Consider the following 21,231-nt stretch of genomic DNA (forward strand, 5'->3'; position numbering starts at 1 on the left):
TTTGCACTTACACCACATACTGTTCAACAACAAAATCACAAAATTTTCAAAAGCTGCATAGCATCATATGCTTAGAACTTTTGATACAGTATTAAATGCTGACATACATTTTTTTTTTTCAGTTTTTTTCAAAGTTCATTACATATCAGTGGTCAGTTTTCTTACCAAGATGACTTGTATTTTTATTGTCTTTGTGTCGTTAACTTTTGCATGTTTAAGGTAATTATTAAATATCATATTCTTTGCATTTATGCCAAATAAGATTCAGCACAAAATCATAAAATATTTTAAGAATTCCGGATAAAATTATTAGAAGCTGCCATACATTTTTTATGCTACATTTATTCTTTAAAAACTAGCCACTCGAGAGGCTGGCCACCTAAAATAATTAGCATCATATACTTTTTCTTTATGATTTTAACGAGTCCAGCTAGTGTAAATTTTGTAATTTTATAAAAATATTTAATATTTCTGATTAGATGTCTCATGATTTTAATGCACTTTTATTTAAATCAGTCGTATTAAAAATAGAAAAACTATTCTTAAGAATTGTGCTTATTGCTTTTAAATCACTTTGTTACTCGATAATCTTCCAGATTAAATCTGAAAGTTAAATATCTTACGCTTTACCAAATGGTTACACTGGGATGTGGAAAATAAAAGTATTTTATTTCTGGTAGTGGAAACACACTGCTTTTAAACAGCAGAGTTGGTTGATTAAAACTGAAAGAGAAATACAATCTGGCACACTGGAGACAAAAAATGCTTTGTTTCAAACTGTGATGCCAATTTTCACTTTCAAATTGCTGCGTTTTTTATGAAAAAAAATTTTAATTTGAAGAAAATATGAAATAAATAAATCAAAATTCAAGGTGCACATAGTCGAATAGAGCACTGTGTATACTAAAAATGTTCTCTAGGTGCCATCACTTTTCCACAATGCGAGGAACATGCGTGTATAAAATCAGGTTCTTCATTATTTAATTTGTTTAAATAATACATGACATTAACATTTGGTGGCAACAGCTTGAAAAGTGATTCAGACACAAAAAAGTAATACGGACAAAAAGCGAGCTACAAAACTAACAGCACCTCTAGTGTTAAATAAAAAAAAAAAAAAACATTGACTCAGTGATCTATCAGAGTTGGCTGCTATGCTTATAACTCTTTATAACTTAAAATTTATATATTACTTTTAAAACTGGTAATTAATTACTTAGCATGGATTGTACACAAACTAGACATGTTTAAGCTTCGCAATGAACTAGAATACAAATTAACTGTTATTGCTATACTTTTTCTTGCATTTTGAGGAGGGAGAAGATAAAAATAGAAGACCTGCTTTCAACAGAACAGGAAGCAGTAGATTATTTCCAAAGTTACAGTATCCTCCTATAAAAAAAGTGTGTATTAATTACAATATATAGCCTGTTGAATATGTGGAACAGTTATCTGTGAGAAGTTTGTACTCAGAGTATTCTAAATACAGCTTCTGGTACAATCAGAAAGCTAATAAAATAGTATATAAAAAGTAACAAAATAGTATATTGACAAAACAATTTTTTTTGAAGTGCAGAAACAAAGTCAGTTTTATATTGACTATTTAATCAATAAAGAGATGCCAGTTTCTTTGGAAACTCACAGGAAAGTTTGGTACAACTCCACTGACTTTCAATCCATCGGCTATTGATGATAGCCATCTTTCACAATTATAAGGATAATGCATAAGTACTAAAAATTCACTTGCATATATATATATATATATGCATGTCTAAACAAAATTGTCAATAAAATTGTATCATATTGAATTGTTAAACTATAACACATTTTTACAAACTTATTAATGAAATGCTGACAAACAGATAATACAGAAGTATAAGACAAATTATGATACTCATTTTACAGATGAAAGATTTCCCACTCAAGGTAGTAATATTTTATGAAAAGTGAGATTTATCACATTTTTCGAGGTATTAAAAATGTATAGTAATGAACTAACCTTTAAGCACAGAACAAAATTATACATTTAAGCAAACAAAAACCTACCTGAGAGTTATCATCAACAAGGGCATATGTGTTATAGAGACAACAAGAGTCATGATGAAGAGTAGAATCATAAAAGGAATGATAACATGACAAACATTAGGACATGGGCCAGTTGTTGCAAGAGGAAATGCCAGCACTTCATGGCCTCTAGTTGTATTAGCTAATATACAGGCACAATTGGAGTAACTCTACATAAAACATGAAAATGCTGAAGTATTAATTTCAAAAATCTAAGGAAAAGCTGAAAATAAATTTACATTCTTTCCCTTAACTATTAACAACCACCATTTTTAAGACAATTTTACAATTAAAAATAATTTTTAAAACTAATTGGTAATACATACAATTCTTGAGTTATGTGGTTTCATGTCAAACTGAATATGGCAAAAGATCACTTAGAATTCATATTGGTCTTGTAAAAGAAATGTAGTTCATCTCAAAATACATCTATTCAAATGTCATTCTTACTTGTGTTATATTGTCATTGTAGCATGAGGGAAATTTAAAACACTATCGAGCCAAATGACCTCTCAGGACTTTGAAGGAAAAGGAGAAGGAAACCCCAAGTTCCATTTAATAGAGATTCTTTTGCAAAACTGGGATAGAGTGAGACCAATTTGTACTACCATCTATAAAGTGTCCAAAGCCTAAACCAACAATAAGCATAACCCATGCATCTTGGCCATGATAAAATTTGTGAATTTTATTAAGATGTTATTGTCAAACAAATGAGATAAGTCACAACAAACACTATGCCAAAGCACATATCTAATATCTTGAAATGTTTATAAAGCTATTACAATGTACAGTTTTAAGCCCATCAGTGGCCGGGCGATAAAAGACGCTAAACACTGGTAGTTCGGTCCTCGGTCCGAAACTGCGAACGAGTTGGCTGCATGATCATTTTGCCACCCAGACGGTATAATGGTTAGGGCAGGCCTGACTGAAATACCAAAGGGCCCGGGTTCAGATCCTGGAGAAGGCATGGATGTAAAATTATCTGTCTCTTCATAGGAGGTAACGATGGCTGCCTATTAGGTGCCTCCACAATAAAATGGTCACCACTTCTGGCCTCAGTAGTGGTCAATGCCATTACAAGCAAGTGCCTGCCATTTGTAAAAATATATATATACAATTTTAATTCAGTAGTCCCTTTTATGATCTATTTGGGTTTGGTTGGGTAATTCATTGTCTTTTCCATAATTTTAGTATTTATAAGTTTGATGGAAGCCATGATTCTTCTTCTCTAAAACGTTTGACCCATGGCCAGAATAAAAAGTGAAGAACAATTGCTCCCCTCAATGTCTTATCACATACTTGTTAAAAATTTTCATTATAAGGAAACATTCTGCTAAGATTTTAAAAATTTAAGAGTAAAAACAGAATTTTTTGGATTTTGTAGACAATGCACCAGAGCTTACATTACAATTTTCCCTTTTATGAAAAATGTTTATATTCAGTTTTTGCTAAGCTTATAACTTTGGTTTCATTCAAATTACAAATTCAAATTAGACATTCAGTTTAAGAAGAGATGCAACATTATTAATGAAAACATACATCATATGAAAATGCAGTTAACAAATCCTCCACCTTGAAAAACAAATTTTACTATATTAAAGACAATATTTATTTTTTAAGCATTTAAAATCTGGACAAATGATATGTTTTATGAGCAAATGAATGCTGATCACAAGTGACTGACAGATAGGCAGTCATTTAAGGTTAACTCATATGTCACTGATGTGAAGTGGTGGAGCAAATTTAGATAAAATTAAACTGAAGGATACTAGTGCTCATTAAAGCAGCTAAGCACTGGTGACTTACCGGTGTCATAAGTCACTGATGTGGGACTGTGTATTAAACTTAAATAAATTGTTAAAATGAATTGAAAGAACACCAAGGATTATGAATGTCATTCTTCATTCCCGTAATGTAACGTTTTTGAATCACTAATGTGGAGCAATATAAAGTTACAGTCACAGTACTTGCCAAAGAAATAAATGACTATTATTTAGCAGTGCAGTCACAATGCAATGTATGTTAGTCTTCAAAATTGTTTGAATCTTCAAAATTGTTTGAAGACTACAACAGTTGTTTCTAGCATCATTATATATTTGAATAATATATTTCTCTGCTAGGGAAAGAATTCAATATTACGGCAACACTTTTCAATAACTTTTTTATATGCATGATTGAATATCCAGAAAAATTTTAAAAAGAGATCAGCTACAGTAAACAATAATAGCTAACTTGTTAATTATAATTAAAAAAAAGAATAGTAAAAAATTGCTTACATTTAATTTATGGTCACCTTCAGCTTTACAACCTGCATGGCATGGAGAAAAATACGTTATTCCATTGCTTCCACATACAGGCTCAATTTCATTTGGACTACAGCGACAACCCATATTACAATCAGCTGTTAAATTCACTTGGAATGGCTCCAAGTCAGCATTCAGTGTACTGTAAAAAGAAATTTATTCATAAATTCCACTTTATTATAATAAATATATTACAAAATCATACAATTAATCTTCATTATTAGACAATGATCTAAAGTACTGTAAAATAAGTAAAAATTCCAACTTATTTTAATCTGCTAGAGTTGAAAGATAATTTCATCTAACAGGAATAAAGATGATCAATAGCTTATTAAGCTTACTAAATTACACTATAATTACGTGAAATCCAATTAATATTTCCAATTTACTACAAAATAATAAACTCAAATATTCCTTACTACTACATAAAATTCACTGAAATAAACAGAAAAAGAAAACCTATTTTATCACATTATCAAAAACATCAATATTAAATAATTAAACATAAATAACAAATTTATAATACAGTTCTAATTTGACTAAAACTGTTCAAGTTTAGTATTAAATTTGATCTCAATAACATGAGCAAGCTTTCATAATCATATATATTTCATATATATGATTTTGTAATATATTCAGTTCATTACAATATCACAAGCAATCAATTAGAACGCTAATATCACCAAGACCAGATTAAGACATGGCTACAAGCACCATATCAAGGTATTAAATTTTGCATGGATGCAAGAAACTGCAGTAAAATATATTTTGAAACTAATTAATTGACATTTATTTAACCTACTGTCACCTAAATGTTTCCAAGCTATGTACTGCATGGCAAGTAAAGCACATACTGCCTACCCAGAGTATAAAAACACTGGTAATTATGTGGTACGCACTCTACTGCTCTCAGCACATACTGCCTACACAGAGTATAAAAACACTGGTAATTATGTGGTACGCACTCTACTGCTCTCAGTTAGTCATTTTTTTACTCATCATTTTACTGTACATTTGAATTTTAAAAAATAATGCTTTAGTGGCACTATCTAAGAAACCAATTACAAAAATTGAAAGGGAAAAAAAACTTGTATTAAATATTTAAATGTGTTCCAATTTTTAATGATGCAAAAAATTAAGACATTAACATAATTAGTAACATAGTCATTTATGAAATAATACATACTTATTAAAATATGGAAGTGTTGCACCAGCCATTCGAATGTTGTCACATCCCAGGAAGTACAGAAGAGTATATAAGCCCATACACACAATATTAAAAAATAAAACAAACTGTATTGCACCTGAAATAAAATTGCACGCATTATAAAACATTTTTATGACTAGAATATAAGATATTTGATGCTACTTTGAAATGGACATATTTTTAATTTTACAATAGATGCAAATTAAATATTTCTGAAATAGAAAAACTGTATAATTATTTATTAATCTCTTCTTCATCGGAACACAATTCAACTGAAATAAGATCTATAAAAGTACAGAATTTAATCAAAATGGTTTACTATTATGAAAAATATTTCGTTAATGAATTTGAAAGCTTTACATTATCAGAGTAAAACACAAAAAGTTCTGATTAAGTATCATGAGAAGAAATGCTAAAGCAAGATGATATAATTGGTCTTCTGCAGTGATAGTGCTCCAGTAATTTATTTATGGTCAGCAAAACCTGTGATATGTTTTTAAATCCAGAAAACATTGCTGTTTTGGCTTCAAATTACATTTTAATTTAATGAACTTGTTATGTTTAAAAATTATTAATATTAATTACTTTAAACTGCCTAGCTTACTTATTCAACTTCTCTTTCTCCGGCCGGAGACACATACACACACACATGGGGGGGGGGATCATAAAATATCTGAATTCGAGACTGGTGATTAAACTAAATCCCTTAAATCATCAACATTTGTAAATTAAATGATATCATTTCAAATCTCAAACTCTTTAAGTCAATAACGAAAAGAAGTATCCTCCCTGGTGTTTTGTTGCAACAAAGATTTAAAAAAAAAAAAAAATGTTTAAACAAAATGCAAAATGTATTTCAGTATCAAATTCTTCAAAATGTGACCTCTCAATAAAATAAAACTAAATCCACCAACTTTCCCGAAAACACATAAATTTCAGTACAATTCTAGAGACAGCCACAAACACTTTTCATTTCAATATAACACAGAACACCTCAAAACACTCAGGAGGGATAAATCCAACAAGTAAGAAGTCAAAGCAACAGTTCATTTTAGAATAATTAATCCAATCACATAGTTACAACACACTTAAGATTAATTTCTCTACTACCCACTAAGTTACTCAGGTTCGAATTGTATAGAACCATGTTTTCCATAAGGATCATATGGTTGACTGCGTAAGACCGCCAAATAAAACTCAAATAAAACATACAATATTAACTCATTAAATACATTTATTAAATTTTCTAGAATATTATAATTTTAGATAGTTGGCCAGACTACTCCTACAAAACATTATCTAAAAATTACTCAGTGTTACAATTGATGTTCAAAATCATGACCAAATTACTAATATACTTTATCATAAATGTATAATTATCACTGAACAAAAAATTCAGTAATTAAATTACTTAATATAATACAAATTAAATCAGAGATGCTTTTTATTATGAAACATTAAGATTTTCCCTTATCTATGCAGTTGATTTAGGTTATATCAATTAAACATTTTAAAATTCACAATCTCAGTTATTAATTACGTGACCAGCCACATTTCAGATTTTCATCCAACATTAAAATGATGGCTCATGCCTTAGAAATTAACATTCCAAAATCCTAATAATTTATTATTAAAGAAAAAGCAAGTGAAAATAAATCATTCACAGATTTCAGAACATGAGGGTCCATAAATGAGATCACTCAGAACTGTAGCTACCAGATCTACTTAAATAGGGTCCTAGATAATCGAAACACTTGGCTGATTATTCATTCCTCAAGATTAATAAGGTAGAATGGTAAGAATAATAAACGTTCTTTCCTTTCTTTAGTGGCGTCCTAGCAGAGCTTTTCTTTTAATGGAAATTTGCACACATCGCAGTTCCAAATGCACAGTCTTCCAGAATAACAAAGAAATGATTTTCCTTAAGATGTTCACAAAATTAGAAATGATCGTCCTTACTTCGCAAAATCATCCTTTCTATCAAAAAACATCTATTTTTTCTATCTATTTTTTCAGCATTTCAAGCAAGCAAGAAATTTCTTCAACTCTTTAAGACACACACACACACACACACAAAAAAAAAAAAAAAAAAAACTGAAATTTTAAGCTTAAAACCTCAGCAGCTAGCAAGCACTTTTTCCAAAACAACAAAAATTCATTGTATCAGCTATGAGAATATTGACACTGTAAGTAATTCCTATGTGACTTTCCATTCATGGTTGAGGCAGCTAAGAAGTGTGACAACCCAATTCTCGAGTCGCCGAAAAACTAGACTTGCAGACCACAGTTTTTGACCACGCCGCTGATCTATGGTCAAAAACTTTATATTCAGTCCTCTCTTTTATTTGTAATTTTCAATAAGGTGAAGAACTGCTAAAAGTTTCCTTCTGCCTCTCGGACAACAACTTTAAAACCTCGGTAATGCTCAAAATACAGACCGCCTCTAAAATCATTATTGACTCACAATATCTATCCAATTCAATACAAAACGTGAACTTTCTCTAGCCAACCAGAACAACGGCAATAATTAATTTCCAAATTTCGAAGAAAACTAGACCCCCCCTTTTTAAAGTGACATACCCTTTTGCACACAAAGCTTCATGAAATGTTTTCAACAGTAATTCAGTCAAAGTTCACATGTTCTCTTCTTCTGAAAGGACAAAATATTTTTTGGTGTCCAAACGAGCAAACCACATGTTTAGCTTGGAAAAAAAAAGGGGGCAAGAACGCAGCAGTCCGCCGACCCTTGACCCTAACAAGGGTAGCCCCAACATAATAAGAGCTTTATCATATTCAAACAAAAAATTAGTTTAATCAACAATATACTAAAAATTAATTCTCAAATTTTTAACATTATAAGGTCATTATTCACTGTAAATTAATATATTCATTATGCACTGTTAATACATAATAATTCTATACAACAAAGTGGCTATTCAAACACAACCTTTCATTGTGCAGAATAGAATAAGTTTTTCGTGAAGGAAAGGATAGTTCTTTGTTCATTTCTTGGAAAGAGAGACCAACGATTTCATGAAACACACGATAAATATGTTACTATGGTTGCATTACGAAAGAAGCTAAACCAAACTGCTAACGAAATACCACAAAATGAGGAGGGGGAACACCATGATAGAACTTTTGACAGGAAAAAAATGCGAAATTTTCCAATTAATGGAAATGATGAAATTCTACATGAAGATCATAACATCAAGTCTTCATTATGGTGAAAATGCCCCAGTTGAAGTCAATTAACAAATTAACAAACTTCAAAATTAATAGCATAGCTTTAAATCCTGAAAATTCTGCTACTAGTAATAAAGAAGATGATCAAAATAGGTTGTTTAAAATAAGGAGATTTCAGTTTAGTATTAAGTGGGAGTTCTTGAAATGGCAATTACATATGGAATTTTGTCTTAATATCTTCTCCTTACCATGACATCAAGAAATTACGTCATGCTAAAGAGAAGATATTAATTTAAAAAAATGAAACTGCATAAACACTCTATGTTGAAAGAAATGTTTAGTAAAACAAATTTTAAAATTGAGCTCTTTTTGTAAACTTTATTCCCTTACAGTCCTAAATGCTTTGTTATTTCAAACGAAACTATTTCTTATTTTTAATTTCACACTAACTACATGCAGTATCACAAATAACAATGTGACAAATAACTACATGTTATCTTAAGGTAATACAATTCAGAAGTTTTTGAAATTCGTAATCACAGAAGTTACGATGATTCTGGATCTGACGACACAGAATTCCCCATTTTACAAAAGCAGTGTGTTATTTAAATACTCTTGCAAAGTGAAACTGCATAAAGTGAAGAAGAAATCACCATTAACTTACACAGAAAAAAGGTTATCAACAGTCCTAGATCTTCAATATTAATGGTAATTCAGTTTCTGATGTTACAACTATACAAATTCCTCGTACTAAGCATTCCATTAAAAATTGCTTACGGAAAGTTTTTCTTACAACTTAAGCTTTTAAGTTATTTAACAAAATTTACTTAAAAAAATAGTGAATACATCTCAAGCTACAATTTATCAGCTTAGAAGTTAGACATAATTCATACATGTTTATATTTCACTAGCAAACTGCCTGAATATAAATTTTTGCAAATAAAAATTTTGAGAACATCCATGTCCCCCCCCCCCACAAAAAAAAAAAACACATTTTATTCATAACATAATGCAAAATCATTTTAAAAATATGCTGAACACTCAAAAATATTAAAAAAATTATACTAACCTTTAGGCTTCAGTTGGAAGCGTTTTAATAAATAACCACCCATAAAAATTCCAACACATGCTCCAGGTATTGCTATTCCACCTTAAAAATGCATAGCAAAAAAATTTTTGTTAAAAACTACAAATATGATTATTTACATGAAAAAGTACATTTCTTCAATATCATCTTATATAATAGCAGATAAAATCTAAAATGAAATTGAGAACTTTTCACCTAAAGCTGCAAACTGCAGACTTTTAAAAATATACTTTACAGTAATTAACGGCAGCACAAATGGAACCAAAGAATCACTTATACATCACAGATACACATCATGGTCTAAGGGAGTTCATATTAGGTGCATATATCAGGCTGCTGTAACTGACACAAATACAGATGCAGTCTAGGTGAGGCTCAAATAGGCATATATTCATGACCACTAATTCAGTCATTTCATCCATAAAGAATTCTGGAAAATTGTGGATACAGCAGGCAATAACGAGTGACAATTGTATAAGACATGTTTTTAAATGTCTCAGTTTGGCAGTTTTGGTAGTCATTTGGTAGATTTTGCTACCAAACTGAATCCCAGTATGGGAAGCTAAAAATATTGCAAATCAAGATCACTTATATGTTGTGAAATCAAACCAATAAGCTAAGTAAGAAACTGTAGCTACAAACTTTCAACTGCCCTCGGGAAGTGATGCCAGCTCTCACCATCAAAAGTTGTTTGTACTTTACTCCACAGATGAGCTGGCAATGATCACTACATAGAATGATGATTATTAGAAACAATGGAATTATGTGAATTGCCAGTGGATACTGCAACAATGAACATCTTGAAAAATAAACAAGATATGCTACATACTAAGGAGATCTAAAAAATACGATGAACATGGCAATTACTAAGGCAAGCACTTATTACTGGAGTTTTGGGGTCCTGATTGTGTGACTGGCATAGAATCTCATGTGGTTAATTTTTCTTCATTTGGCCTTGGCATATTATAGTTTTTGTGGCCAGAATCCTGAATGTCAAGAGCTAAGAAAATTATTGGACAATGCAGTACAACCTACAACAACAGTTTAGACTAGACCACTTCTTCATCATAATGAGCCCTTTTATAAAGCAGACATCTAACTAAATGGTTTGGGAATATGGGAGGAGAATGAACTTGCTTGGCTGGCTTAAAACCCTGGTCTTAAGCCATTTCAGATGAGCCAGAGCAAGTACAAGCCAGAATAAACTGCTCAATGAAGACTAAAAGACCAAAATGAACCAACAGCTCTTCATGATGCTATAACAGGAATGGCATAAAATATCTACAAATATTTGTAGACACTGAGTAAAAGTCTTTCTTGAAGGTTAAAAATAGAACTGAATGTAAGACCAACATTGTACTTCTGTCACTTGAGCTTCTGATAAAGACATTCTTAAGGATGTCCAGCAGCTATTCGCAATATAATGTAAATAAGTATCTAAAAATTACAGCATTAAATCATTCACAGATATGAGTAAGATTTAATAAAATACCAAGAATTATGAAAGAAATGAAAAATGCATACCGGTAAAAATACTTGCTTGAGACTTCCCAATGCTGAATTGTGTTTCTAGGTACTTGGGTAGGAAGACAAGGAAACCATTTACAATAGAAAGTTCCATACATGACCCAAGACAAGTTACAACATAAATAGGATTACTCAAAAGACGCCACATTGAAGCAGGAATATCTAATTTGAAAATGGAGAAAAAAGTAAATGCATGAACCCTTTAATACATTTAATACATTTAATGCTAACAAGAAAAGAATTACACAAGTAACACAATACAGAAAAAAAATGTGTATTAAAATCCATTACGGCCATGCAAAAATATGTAAAAAATCTTGCAAAATATTTTATACTTATTTAAAAAATTTAAATTATTAATCTAAAGTAAAATATTCAGATAATAATATAAGTGGGTTATTTCATAGGTATTCCAAATCAGAGCAGAGAAAAATTTGAAACATTAAAAAAGTTATACCGATAAAAAAATGTTCCAATATTTATTAAAATGAGTATAAATTTATATTCACTGCACATATACTGAATATTTACTGTATACATATATCTTTAATCTATACTTTTAGAGAATATCTGCATAATACTTGCATTTTTGTTCCTTTACCCACAAAAACACACTAAACTACATTTAAAAAAAAAAAAAAAAAAAATGTGAACCCATAATATAGCACACTCTGAAATCTAATCTTTCAAGCAAATTATTCCTAACTTTTCATTCTTAACTGTAGTTGTAATCTTATTTGTCTCAATCAGTATTTTTACAAGGAGATGCTTTCCCAATTAAAGAACAGGATGAGTTGGAAAGGAAGTTGTTGATTCTGTGTAATGGTTTTTTTTTTTTTTTTACATAATAATGGAAAGCCTCATACATCATTGTCTGTATGCTAAACATTCAACTAACTGCAGTGATAAATCAACTCCCATATTATTATCAGCTTTTTCCCTCCCCTTTCCCGAAGGTTAAGATAGCCATGAAAGGACAGATATTTGAAAATATCTTGCCTATTAAGTCAAATGTTATGCATGTTTTACGAATGATTAATTCCAAAGCCTATAAATGGTGCTTCGATGACTTGAAACACTGGAAAAATTGCATAGACTTTTCTCGTGATTATTTTGAAGAAGATGCATTTATTTGAAGTTTAGTAATCTTTTTTCTTATTTATAAGATTTTGTCTCATTACTTTATGTGCATACCTTGTATAAAACAACTGAAATAGTGATTTTATGGAATCTAAAAAAATACAGGTTGGTGTAAAACACATGCCCCCTTCTCTTGTTTTTGCTAAATGCTACTCCTATATACAATCTATGAATTTTACAAACTATTTCATGGTATGAAACAGATTGCTAAAATTGAGAATCAGCTGAAGTTAACACTTTTTTCTCCACAAATTTCTACATAAAAGTTCAGAAAGAGAAAAACACATCCTCAGATGTCATCCCAAATTCTGGATGTACCTCTTCTTGAAAGCATTTACATATGAAAAGCAATGCATCTTATGATTAAATAAATATAACAGATAGTTATCATAATACAAAGAATGAAATCTTGAATTAATTTTTGCACATCAATAATATACAACTCTAAGAAAAATATATAATTAAAAAAAAGATGTCATTTGCATAGTTAAAATTATACATAGTTCATATGAAAGAATACCATCTTACCTTACTTATGGCCAAATACAAAAACAGCACTTTTGCAGACTATTTCAATGCTAATAACAACTAAGAAAATTAATACAGACTTCTATTTAAATCAAAATATCATGGAATCTTAACTGGTATAATTTTCTAAATTTAAACAGAAATTTATCATTATAACAACTTAAAATAATACCTTTAATATCTTTGCCATATTCCTTTGATTTTTCTCTTGAATTTTGTTCAGAATATGTAACCATCTCTTGTCCATTTTGCCTCTCAAGTGTGTTACTTTCACTTTTAAGACGGCGAGTGCTGTAATATTCACCTTTCTCTTCCCAACGTAACCGCTGCTTTTCTCTCAGAAGCACTTTTGGAAAAGCAAAATATGGAATGGATACCTAAAAATAATAAACATATTATTCTAAATTAAATACCCAAAATTAAAATTTCAAAACAACTTAGCCATTTGAATTACAAATATGATTTTAGACGTTATTCTTGACTCACATTTTAAAATTATAAGAATATAAAAGATGATACACAGTTATACTATTGGCTTAAAAAATTCACAAAACTGAAAACAAGCAAACTGTTTAAAATCTTAAATAAAATTTCTGCTCAGTGGTTTTTATCAGGGACAGGAGCATAAAAATATCAAAATAAACATCAAACAATTTCATCAATATGCAATTTAATAAAAAATGAACACATACATATATACCTAAATTTACTTTAAAAAATTACATAAAATCTTGTGTATATATTGGCATTCATCTAAATATATAAATAATTTGAAATCATAATTTGAAATCTAAGAAAATAACTACACATTTTGCTTTGAAGAAACACAGTTGGATTAAAATAATGCTAGAATCTTTCTGCTGATCTTCAACTATTATAAAATCCATATTCTTGATTAAAAAAAGAGGGAAATATTACTTTAAAAACAAATCAAGTCCAATTAATATGGGATGAAAAGATGTTTGTATAAACACAATTTCCAATATAGCACTTTTCTTAAAAGTTTAGAATTTTAATGTTCAAAACCAAATATTTTTAATGTGATATTTCAAAAACAAAGTATCTATAAAATATTTTAGATCACTCTAATATGTTAAATCTAGATGTACTAAAGTTTAACATATGTATGAATTACTAAAGACTTAAATAATTAGGCAAAAAATTTTAAAAAAATAAAAAGAATTCAAAGACCTTCAATTCATGATTTATCAAAATCTCAATTCAGACATTTTTTTGCACTTCCCTTGCACTGCAAACTTTACAGAGGAAAGAGAGAAGAAGCATAGCATTTTAAGCATATAAAATTCCTTTCTTAGCTCCTCTTTTTTTAAATGTACATTTTATACATATTCCAAAGGAATTGCCAGTTTTGCATGCAAAGACTAAAGTTCTAAAGACAGAAAATATAACAGAAATATGTACTAAATTAAATATAAAAAAAATTGATAAACACAAATTTTTCTGCATATTTCATTAACTGTAAAAAAATATAAACTAGCCGGTGTTAATTTCTGCTCAGAAAAATGCTAGAATTTGCAAGAGAAAGAAAAAAAAATTCTTCTTATTAAATATAGTATGTGCTACTTAATGTAATCAGATTTGTCCATAACTACCTTGGATAACATTAACCAAATGATAATACTGAATGATGAGGAAAAAATGCCCTTCGAAATACCAATGGAAACAGCATTTTAATTAGGAAAAAACAAACATTTTTTAGGAACTACATTCACAAAGTCTTTAATGCAAAGGTTCATTTATAGGTGTTCATAATGTTTCTAGAAATTATTAGATCCATGCTGAACCCCTAATCTTCATACTTGCAGGGCATGTCCTGTTGAAATAGACCATGCCAACGCAAAATTAAAAATTAAGCAAATAAAGCAACCTTAGTAAATGTTTCATGGATTACATCCCTAGGAGAGAGGGGGGGGGAAAAGGTGAACTTTGCAGATTTTTTTCCCCTCCAGAAGGAGAGACCCATGTCTGAATACCCTCAAAATTGATAGTTATTCAGAATGCTACTCTGTTTAGTTTTAAATGGTTAATTAAAATCAAAATCAAGCTATTTGATAATTTAATCTCTTACATGACGACATGTCTCTGTCACTCGCTAAATTTTATAATATATTTTGATCTTATTTGGCAATTTTACTTCAGTTTTAAGAAATTTATTCTAAAATATTTTGATCACATTAACTGAATTGTTGATCGAAATAAGTAAAGTATTTTTCATGTTTCCATATATAAACAGGCCAGACTTTAGCAATTCGATAACGATACCCAATGATAACATAAAACAAGATCACATTAAGCAGAATCTACTATGCAAGTTTTCTAATTAGCACAATTAAAAGATACACAATTTCCTTCACTACAAAATACAACTCTAAAAATTAATTTAAGGGGTTTGAAAAATTCTATCTGATCACACAATTTCAGATTTCTGAACAGAGATCCTTAAAATAATCTCTTTTTTTTATATTTTTGTACAGGAGTATAAACTTACCAACAAAAGAAGAATGCCACATATGACAAATCCTACCCACCAAGCTCCAATCCATCTTGGGTGACCAGGATATAAATTTGGAGGCACAGTATTGTACAATAAATAATCTTCATGAAAGGACAGCAAATACCCTCCAAGTAAAAAGCCACACACTAAACCAAATGCAACCATACTGTACATGCATCCTGAAATAATTAAAAATAAGTTTAAAAATTTTGTAAATAAGAGTTATTTTCATTACATGTTAACAATTAAAGATGAAAATATTATACACTTAAGCATAGTACAAATATGACCTACGGTACCTGCCACTCATTAGCCAATAAACTCGGCTAACGTTCAAATTTCCTGGAACCAAAGAAATACATACTAATCAATAAAAAAACTGCAATATATTAAACTCATCTTCTCCACTTATTAAAATCAGATTGGCAAAAGACATTATTCGGCATCAGAAAATCCTACTAACAAAGATTTCCGCAGTTCGTGCATTTAATGTATTGTGGGCCATGTCTTTATCATTTGGGTACGTAATACTTCAATAAAGGGATTTGACCTAAATTTTCTTATACCCCAGTATCTGTACCTGTGAGACACTGTTTTCAGATTTCTTTGTCTGTACTGGACTTCAGCGGGACAATTTCCTTATTTCAAGTTTAACAAAAACGGTGCTCTAGAGTGGGATTCCAATTAGAGGTGAATTTCCTTATGAGGAGGAATTTTAGAGGGGGGGATGCAGTCAGGTTTTTATTTAACTGTTAAATATTTAGTTTAATTTACAAATATATAAAGAAAGGGGGGCTACTTTTATTAAATTTTTAGTATTTACCAACACTTCCCATGCTTTTTGTCATTTAATTTTATAAAACATGTTAGAAAATTAACTTAATATTAGACCACAGCTTGATTAGGAAAGGTGTTTATTTACTTTTTAATCATGGCAAAAAACCGCTACATAGGTTACTGGAAATTGCTGTGTAGTGTATGTCCAAATGGAATTTTGAAAGAAGCATGCAAGTTTGGTAGTAACAATATTTATTTTTTGAGTGATGAATTTCTTGGCACATATTTTCTTAGTTGATAGAAAAAAAAGGGGGGTGCTAAAGATGCCCCACAATTTTAGATATGCAGTTTACACTTTATATTAGGGAGAATAGCTAGCACAGGCTAAGCAACACATTGCCAGTAGGAAGGAGAAGTGCTGAAAGAAGATGTGTAGTAAGTTGCAGTACTATTTATAAAATTGGAAAGTTTAACAAAAACGGTAATATTGAATTTCTTGGCACATATTTTCTTAGTTGATAGAAAAAAAAAGGGGGTGCTAAAGATGCCCCACAATTTTAGAGATGCAGTTTACACTTTATATTAGGGAGAATAGCTAGCACAGGCTAAGCAACACATTGCCAGCAGGAAGGAGAAGTGCTGAAAGAAGATGTGTAGTAAATTGCAGTACTATTTATAAGATTGGAAAGTCTTTGTTTTAATCCTGAACAGCAACTGAGAAAAAGGTTTCGTATTGCTTTACTGGAGGGAAAGTGTGATTTAATATGGTACAACATGGAGCTTTGAAGAGGCGATGTATGCAAATAAATTTAAGAATTTAAAGGACTATTCCAATTAAATTTAATTTGCTAATAAATTTTTCTTCATATTTAGATATCTTGCATATATATTACAAGTTTTCAAAAGGAGCGGAGGGGAAAATCCAGCAATGCTGAAAAGAGTGCACACAGCAAAAAAGGTTGAGAACCACTGCTCTGAAGGCATAATAAATGAGTAAAGGTTCCTTCTTGAATACCAACAGATAGGATGTGGTAGTGGAACTTCTGTATCCCATCTTTCAAGTTTTGTACATTCAAATTCTTCTTTTTGAAACTTTGAGATTAACTCATTTTATTAACATAATTATTAAAAAAATTGTGAAATGCTTCCTAAATAGCATTGTGCAAATTACTTGAACAAGGACTTATAATTAATGAAGAACTAACTAAAAAGAAAGAAAATCAAAAGATATTCAAATTGTTTTTCTAGAATAGTTTCAAGCTATAAAGCTAAAAATTGCTTCTATTTCTACAGCTTTCCTACTAAAATGCTAGGAGAGAATTTTATACAGACTCAAATATGACTCATGGAGAAAGAGAAATCCAACACTGTTTATCAGAAATTGCATGGTGAGAAGAAAGAAGCACATTATCATACAGCTGATAATTGGATACAAGATGTTTTACTTGGGCTGACTTACAGAACATTATAAAACACACATTATTATTTAAAAGTGAAACAGCAGTTGGTTTGAGAAATTGAAGAAATAAGTTATTGTGTTATTAGTGCGTAATATTGAACCAACAATTAGGAAGACAGAACTGGTTACTGACATAAAAATCCTTATGTTTGAAAGGAGTCAAGAATTTAATTTCCAGAGAAACAAGAGCTCATGGATGACAAATAATATTTTTACTGAATGTCTTCTAAAATCGGATAGTGGAAGAAAAATTAGCTTTATTAGTTAAATAAATGTGCAGTACACACATCCCTAATCTCTTTCTGAAAAACATTAGTGTCGCTTCCTGAAAAAACAATTTCTAACATTCAAGCTTTAATTTTTAAGGTATTATAAAAGTTTTCATATGTAATTACAGAAAGATGCTTAGTAAATAAAAAGAATTGACTTTTGTGAAAATTCAAACATTCAAAGAATTTTAAAAAAGATCAGTCGATACCTTCTGGAATACCAACACTCGGATACTATCTCAAATACCAACACTCGTACACCTTCTTGATTACCAACCAATTCGAGAAGCCATGCATACTGTGTAAAGTGTTAATTTCTTAAAATCAGTTAAAAACTGTTTTTGAAAATATGGATTTTATGAAGAAGAAGCCTCAGAATTGCAAACTACAGCTAATGGTTTAGACATCAAAAGGGAATTTATGAATATTAATATTTAGGACATGGGTCAATTCACAACAATATTCAGATGATAAGTGCAAAAACTGACTAAGAAAGAGTTAAAAGAACTGCAGAAACTGACAGTGAAAGGGATACAGAAAAAAGTGATGATATGCTATCATCATCAAGTCTAGAAAAGTGCTGAAAATTCTAAACAAAATTTTCTTGAATTGGAAAATGCTGATCAAAAAAGTTATCCACAGTTTTAAAAAATACCACTGAAAAACTATTGTTAAACAATAAGAAGCAAACACAGATAGAATAATATGCTTGTAAGAGATAAAATTTCACCAAGAATGTAATTATAATAATATTTTTAGAAAAAAAAAATTTAATTCATAAATAAATTGATTTTGGTAATAATCTTTAATAATTACTTTTGGATTAATTAGTGAATTAGCTGTTAGTTATAATTTTACTTCAAAAGTTTAAAATTGATATCAGTTTGTAATATGCAAATTGCCATCTGTTAACCTCAAGCACTTAATAAATTCAAATACCCTTTAGCGTGATTTCAAGCAGCAGGTGCCGTAGTTCCAAAAATGTCCTAAGATCAAAATTGGTAAATGCTAAAAGAAAATAATATATATTTTTGAAAGTGAACATGATGTATTGTTTATATTTTTAACTTACATTAACAGATATATTTTCAAATAAATTTCTCACTACCTTGTTTTAAAAATAATTAACTATAGGCACAATGAAAAATGCTTTAAAATGAGTAGCAGCATTTCTGGAGTTTCACAGTTTTTAGAAATTTGCTTATTAAAAAAGACTGCATAATAAATTCATAAAAATAACCTGCTTTCATACACTGGGATGACACGCTATTATATACAGATTTGATAGGAACATGTAAGTATTAATCAAAGACTTTCCAGAAAGATGACAAGCTTGATGAATTATATATACATATATATATATATCAAAAATAAAAGTCAGAACAAAAATGAATAAAATTCTGTCCCTTCTATATGAAGGTCTAAGCTTTCTTCTCCGGGTTAAAATTACCAAACTGAATAAACACAAATTAATGAAATGTTCAAAAACGGAACCTTTAAATAAAAATTAGATTGTGAAAACAGAATTTTTTTTTTTTTAAATTACAAAACATTGTACATGACAAAAAGGGAATAATTATATATTAATCTCCTCTGTTTAATGCTTCAAACAGAATTTGTCCATAGAAAAATGTTTTGAAGCCTTAAACCAAGTTGATTAGTGAGTTCTGAATACTTGTTTTGCTCCTTTGAATCATTTGAAACTCAAAACCACTTTTAAGTATCAAAATTTCATTTTAAAACAAAATTCTAAAAGTTTTCAAATGTTCAGATCTTTTCCCCACATGCATTTGTACTCAATCAACCTAAAAAAAAAACATTAAAAAGCTAAAAACAAACTATTTACTCAAACTAAATTAAATCAAAAAATATTCTAAATCAAGAATTATTGAATCGAATTTTTATTCAAAGTTGAAAAATAAATTGTTCAGTCGAATTATATAAAGCCTAATACAAGGGTTGACTCAATTATTTAAAAAATTAACTTTTATAAAGCCTAATATAGGGACTGGCTCAACTATTGAAAAAATTAACTCTTTTTGTGAATTTTGAAAATTTATGCCAAAAGATAATCATAAACTGCTGGAGCAGTGTTAAGTTAATTATGAGAAATTTTAAATTGAGAACAACGAAAATTAAATATAAGACAAACATGCCTTTCCTTAAACCTTCCTACAACAGAATGTTTCAATTGCTTAAAGAATGGAAGCCAACTGGGTTGCCAGAACTTAGATGAACCTTGCTTAAGGTTTACCAATAAAGGGAAAAAGAAACAAACTGATAATGCCTGTAGAGGTTGAATAGCACAAAACTAAGAACAAATAAAAAAGCCTGTGCTTTTCTAGGTGTGATTCAACTGTTGGCTAAACTGAAATGAAGTCATGTTAACTTATGTTAACAAGGAAGAAGGGAACTTGGGTCGAACTACAATGTCATCTTCTGCTACAAGTCTTTCAAGAGAAACCATCCAAGATGGCAATGCATTTTAAATCTTAGTTTTAAAACTGGCCAAAAGTACAGGAAAATGAAATGGTTAAAAAAGTAGAAATTCTTCATGTAACCAAGTTATAAAACATCTTAAGAAATCAAAATAAGCCCTTTTGTTCAGTATCACAGGATAGATTGCCAGTTAATTCCACTAAGTACGTAATGAATAGTACTTTCAAAATTAAGAGTTTCATACATCAAAAAAGAGTCAGTTATCATGGGTTAAGTAATTTAAGTAAGCTTGTTCACAGGCAAATTGTAGGTTTCAGGCACTTTTCGTTACTACAAAACGTTTGGATGTTTCATATAATACTGTAGCAAAAGCATATCCACAATATGGGAAGTTCAGCAAAAACTGCACTGATTGTAAATAATGTGGTAGGAAATCAGCAGCATATATTCAAGATGAGTGGGGCTTTGGTTATATAGTATCTCAGAATAAGAAAGTGTTTCTAAAATAAATTATTGGAAAGTTTACTGCAGCTGCTACTGCAAACTCATGCACAGAGATTACCTCCACTATTAAATAATGAAGAATCTGTATTTATTTATGTATGTATGTATGTATGTATGTATGTTTCTCACATATGGAAAAATGATAGCACACAAAGTTACCATATTTTGAACACATAGCCCTCCACTCCAACACCTTGAAGCCTGAATTCTGAGTTTGTTTTTATTT

The 21,231-nt window shown here is 29.8% G+C and overlaps 1 protein-coding gene across 4 annotated transcripts in view; it reads right to left on the reverse strand.

The window, feature by feature from the left end:
* The window catches only part of Oatp30B (Organic anion transporting polypeptide 30B), a 104,409-nt gene that overhangs the window by 33,373 nt on the left and 49,805 nt on the right, over nucleotides 1-21,231 (reverse strand). For all 4 annotated transcript variants that reach the window (XM_085823326.1, XM_085823328.1, XM_085823327.1 and 1 more), the window contains 7 exons: nucleotides 15,552-15,736; nucleotides 13,215-13,419; nucleotides 11,372-11,536; nucleotides 9,830-9,910; nucleotides 5,554-5,671; nucleotides 4,341-4,509; nucleotides 2,047-2,234 (listed from right to left, as the gene is read on the reverse strand). In XM_085823326.1, coding sequence (XP_085679452.1) covers nucleotides 2,047-2,234; nucleotides 4,341-4,509; nucleotides 5,554-5,671; nucleotides 9,830-9,910; nucleotides 11,372-11,536; nucleotides 13,215-13,419; nucleotides 15,552-15,736 — 1,111 coding nt within the window. The remainder of the gene's footprint in view (nucleotides 1-2,046; nucleotides 2,235-4,340; nucleotides 4,510-5,553; nucleotides 5,672-9,829; nucleotides 9,911-11,371; nucleotides 11,537-13,214; nucleotides 13,420-15,551; nucleotides 15,737-21,231) is intronic.

Source organism: Stegodyphus dumicola, chromosome 9 (genome assembly GCF_044657685.1).
Source record: "Stegodyphus dumicola isolate Sdum_Otavi_A_Nest chromosome 9, ASM4465768v1".
Classification (NCBI taxonomy): Eukaryota; Metazoa; Arthropoda; class Arachnida; order Araneae; family Eresidae; genus Stegodyphus; species Stegodyphus dumicola.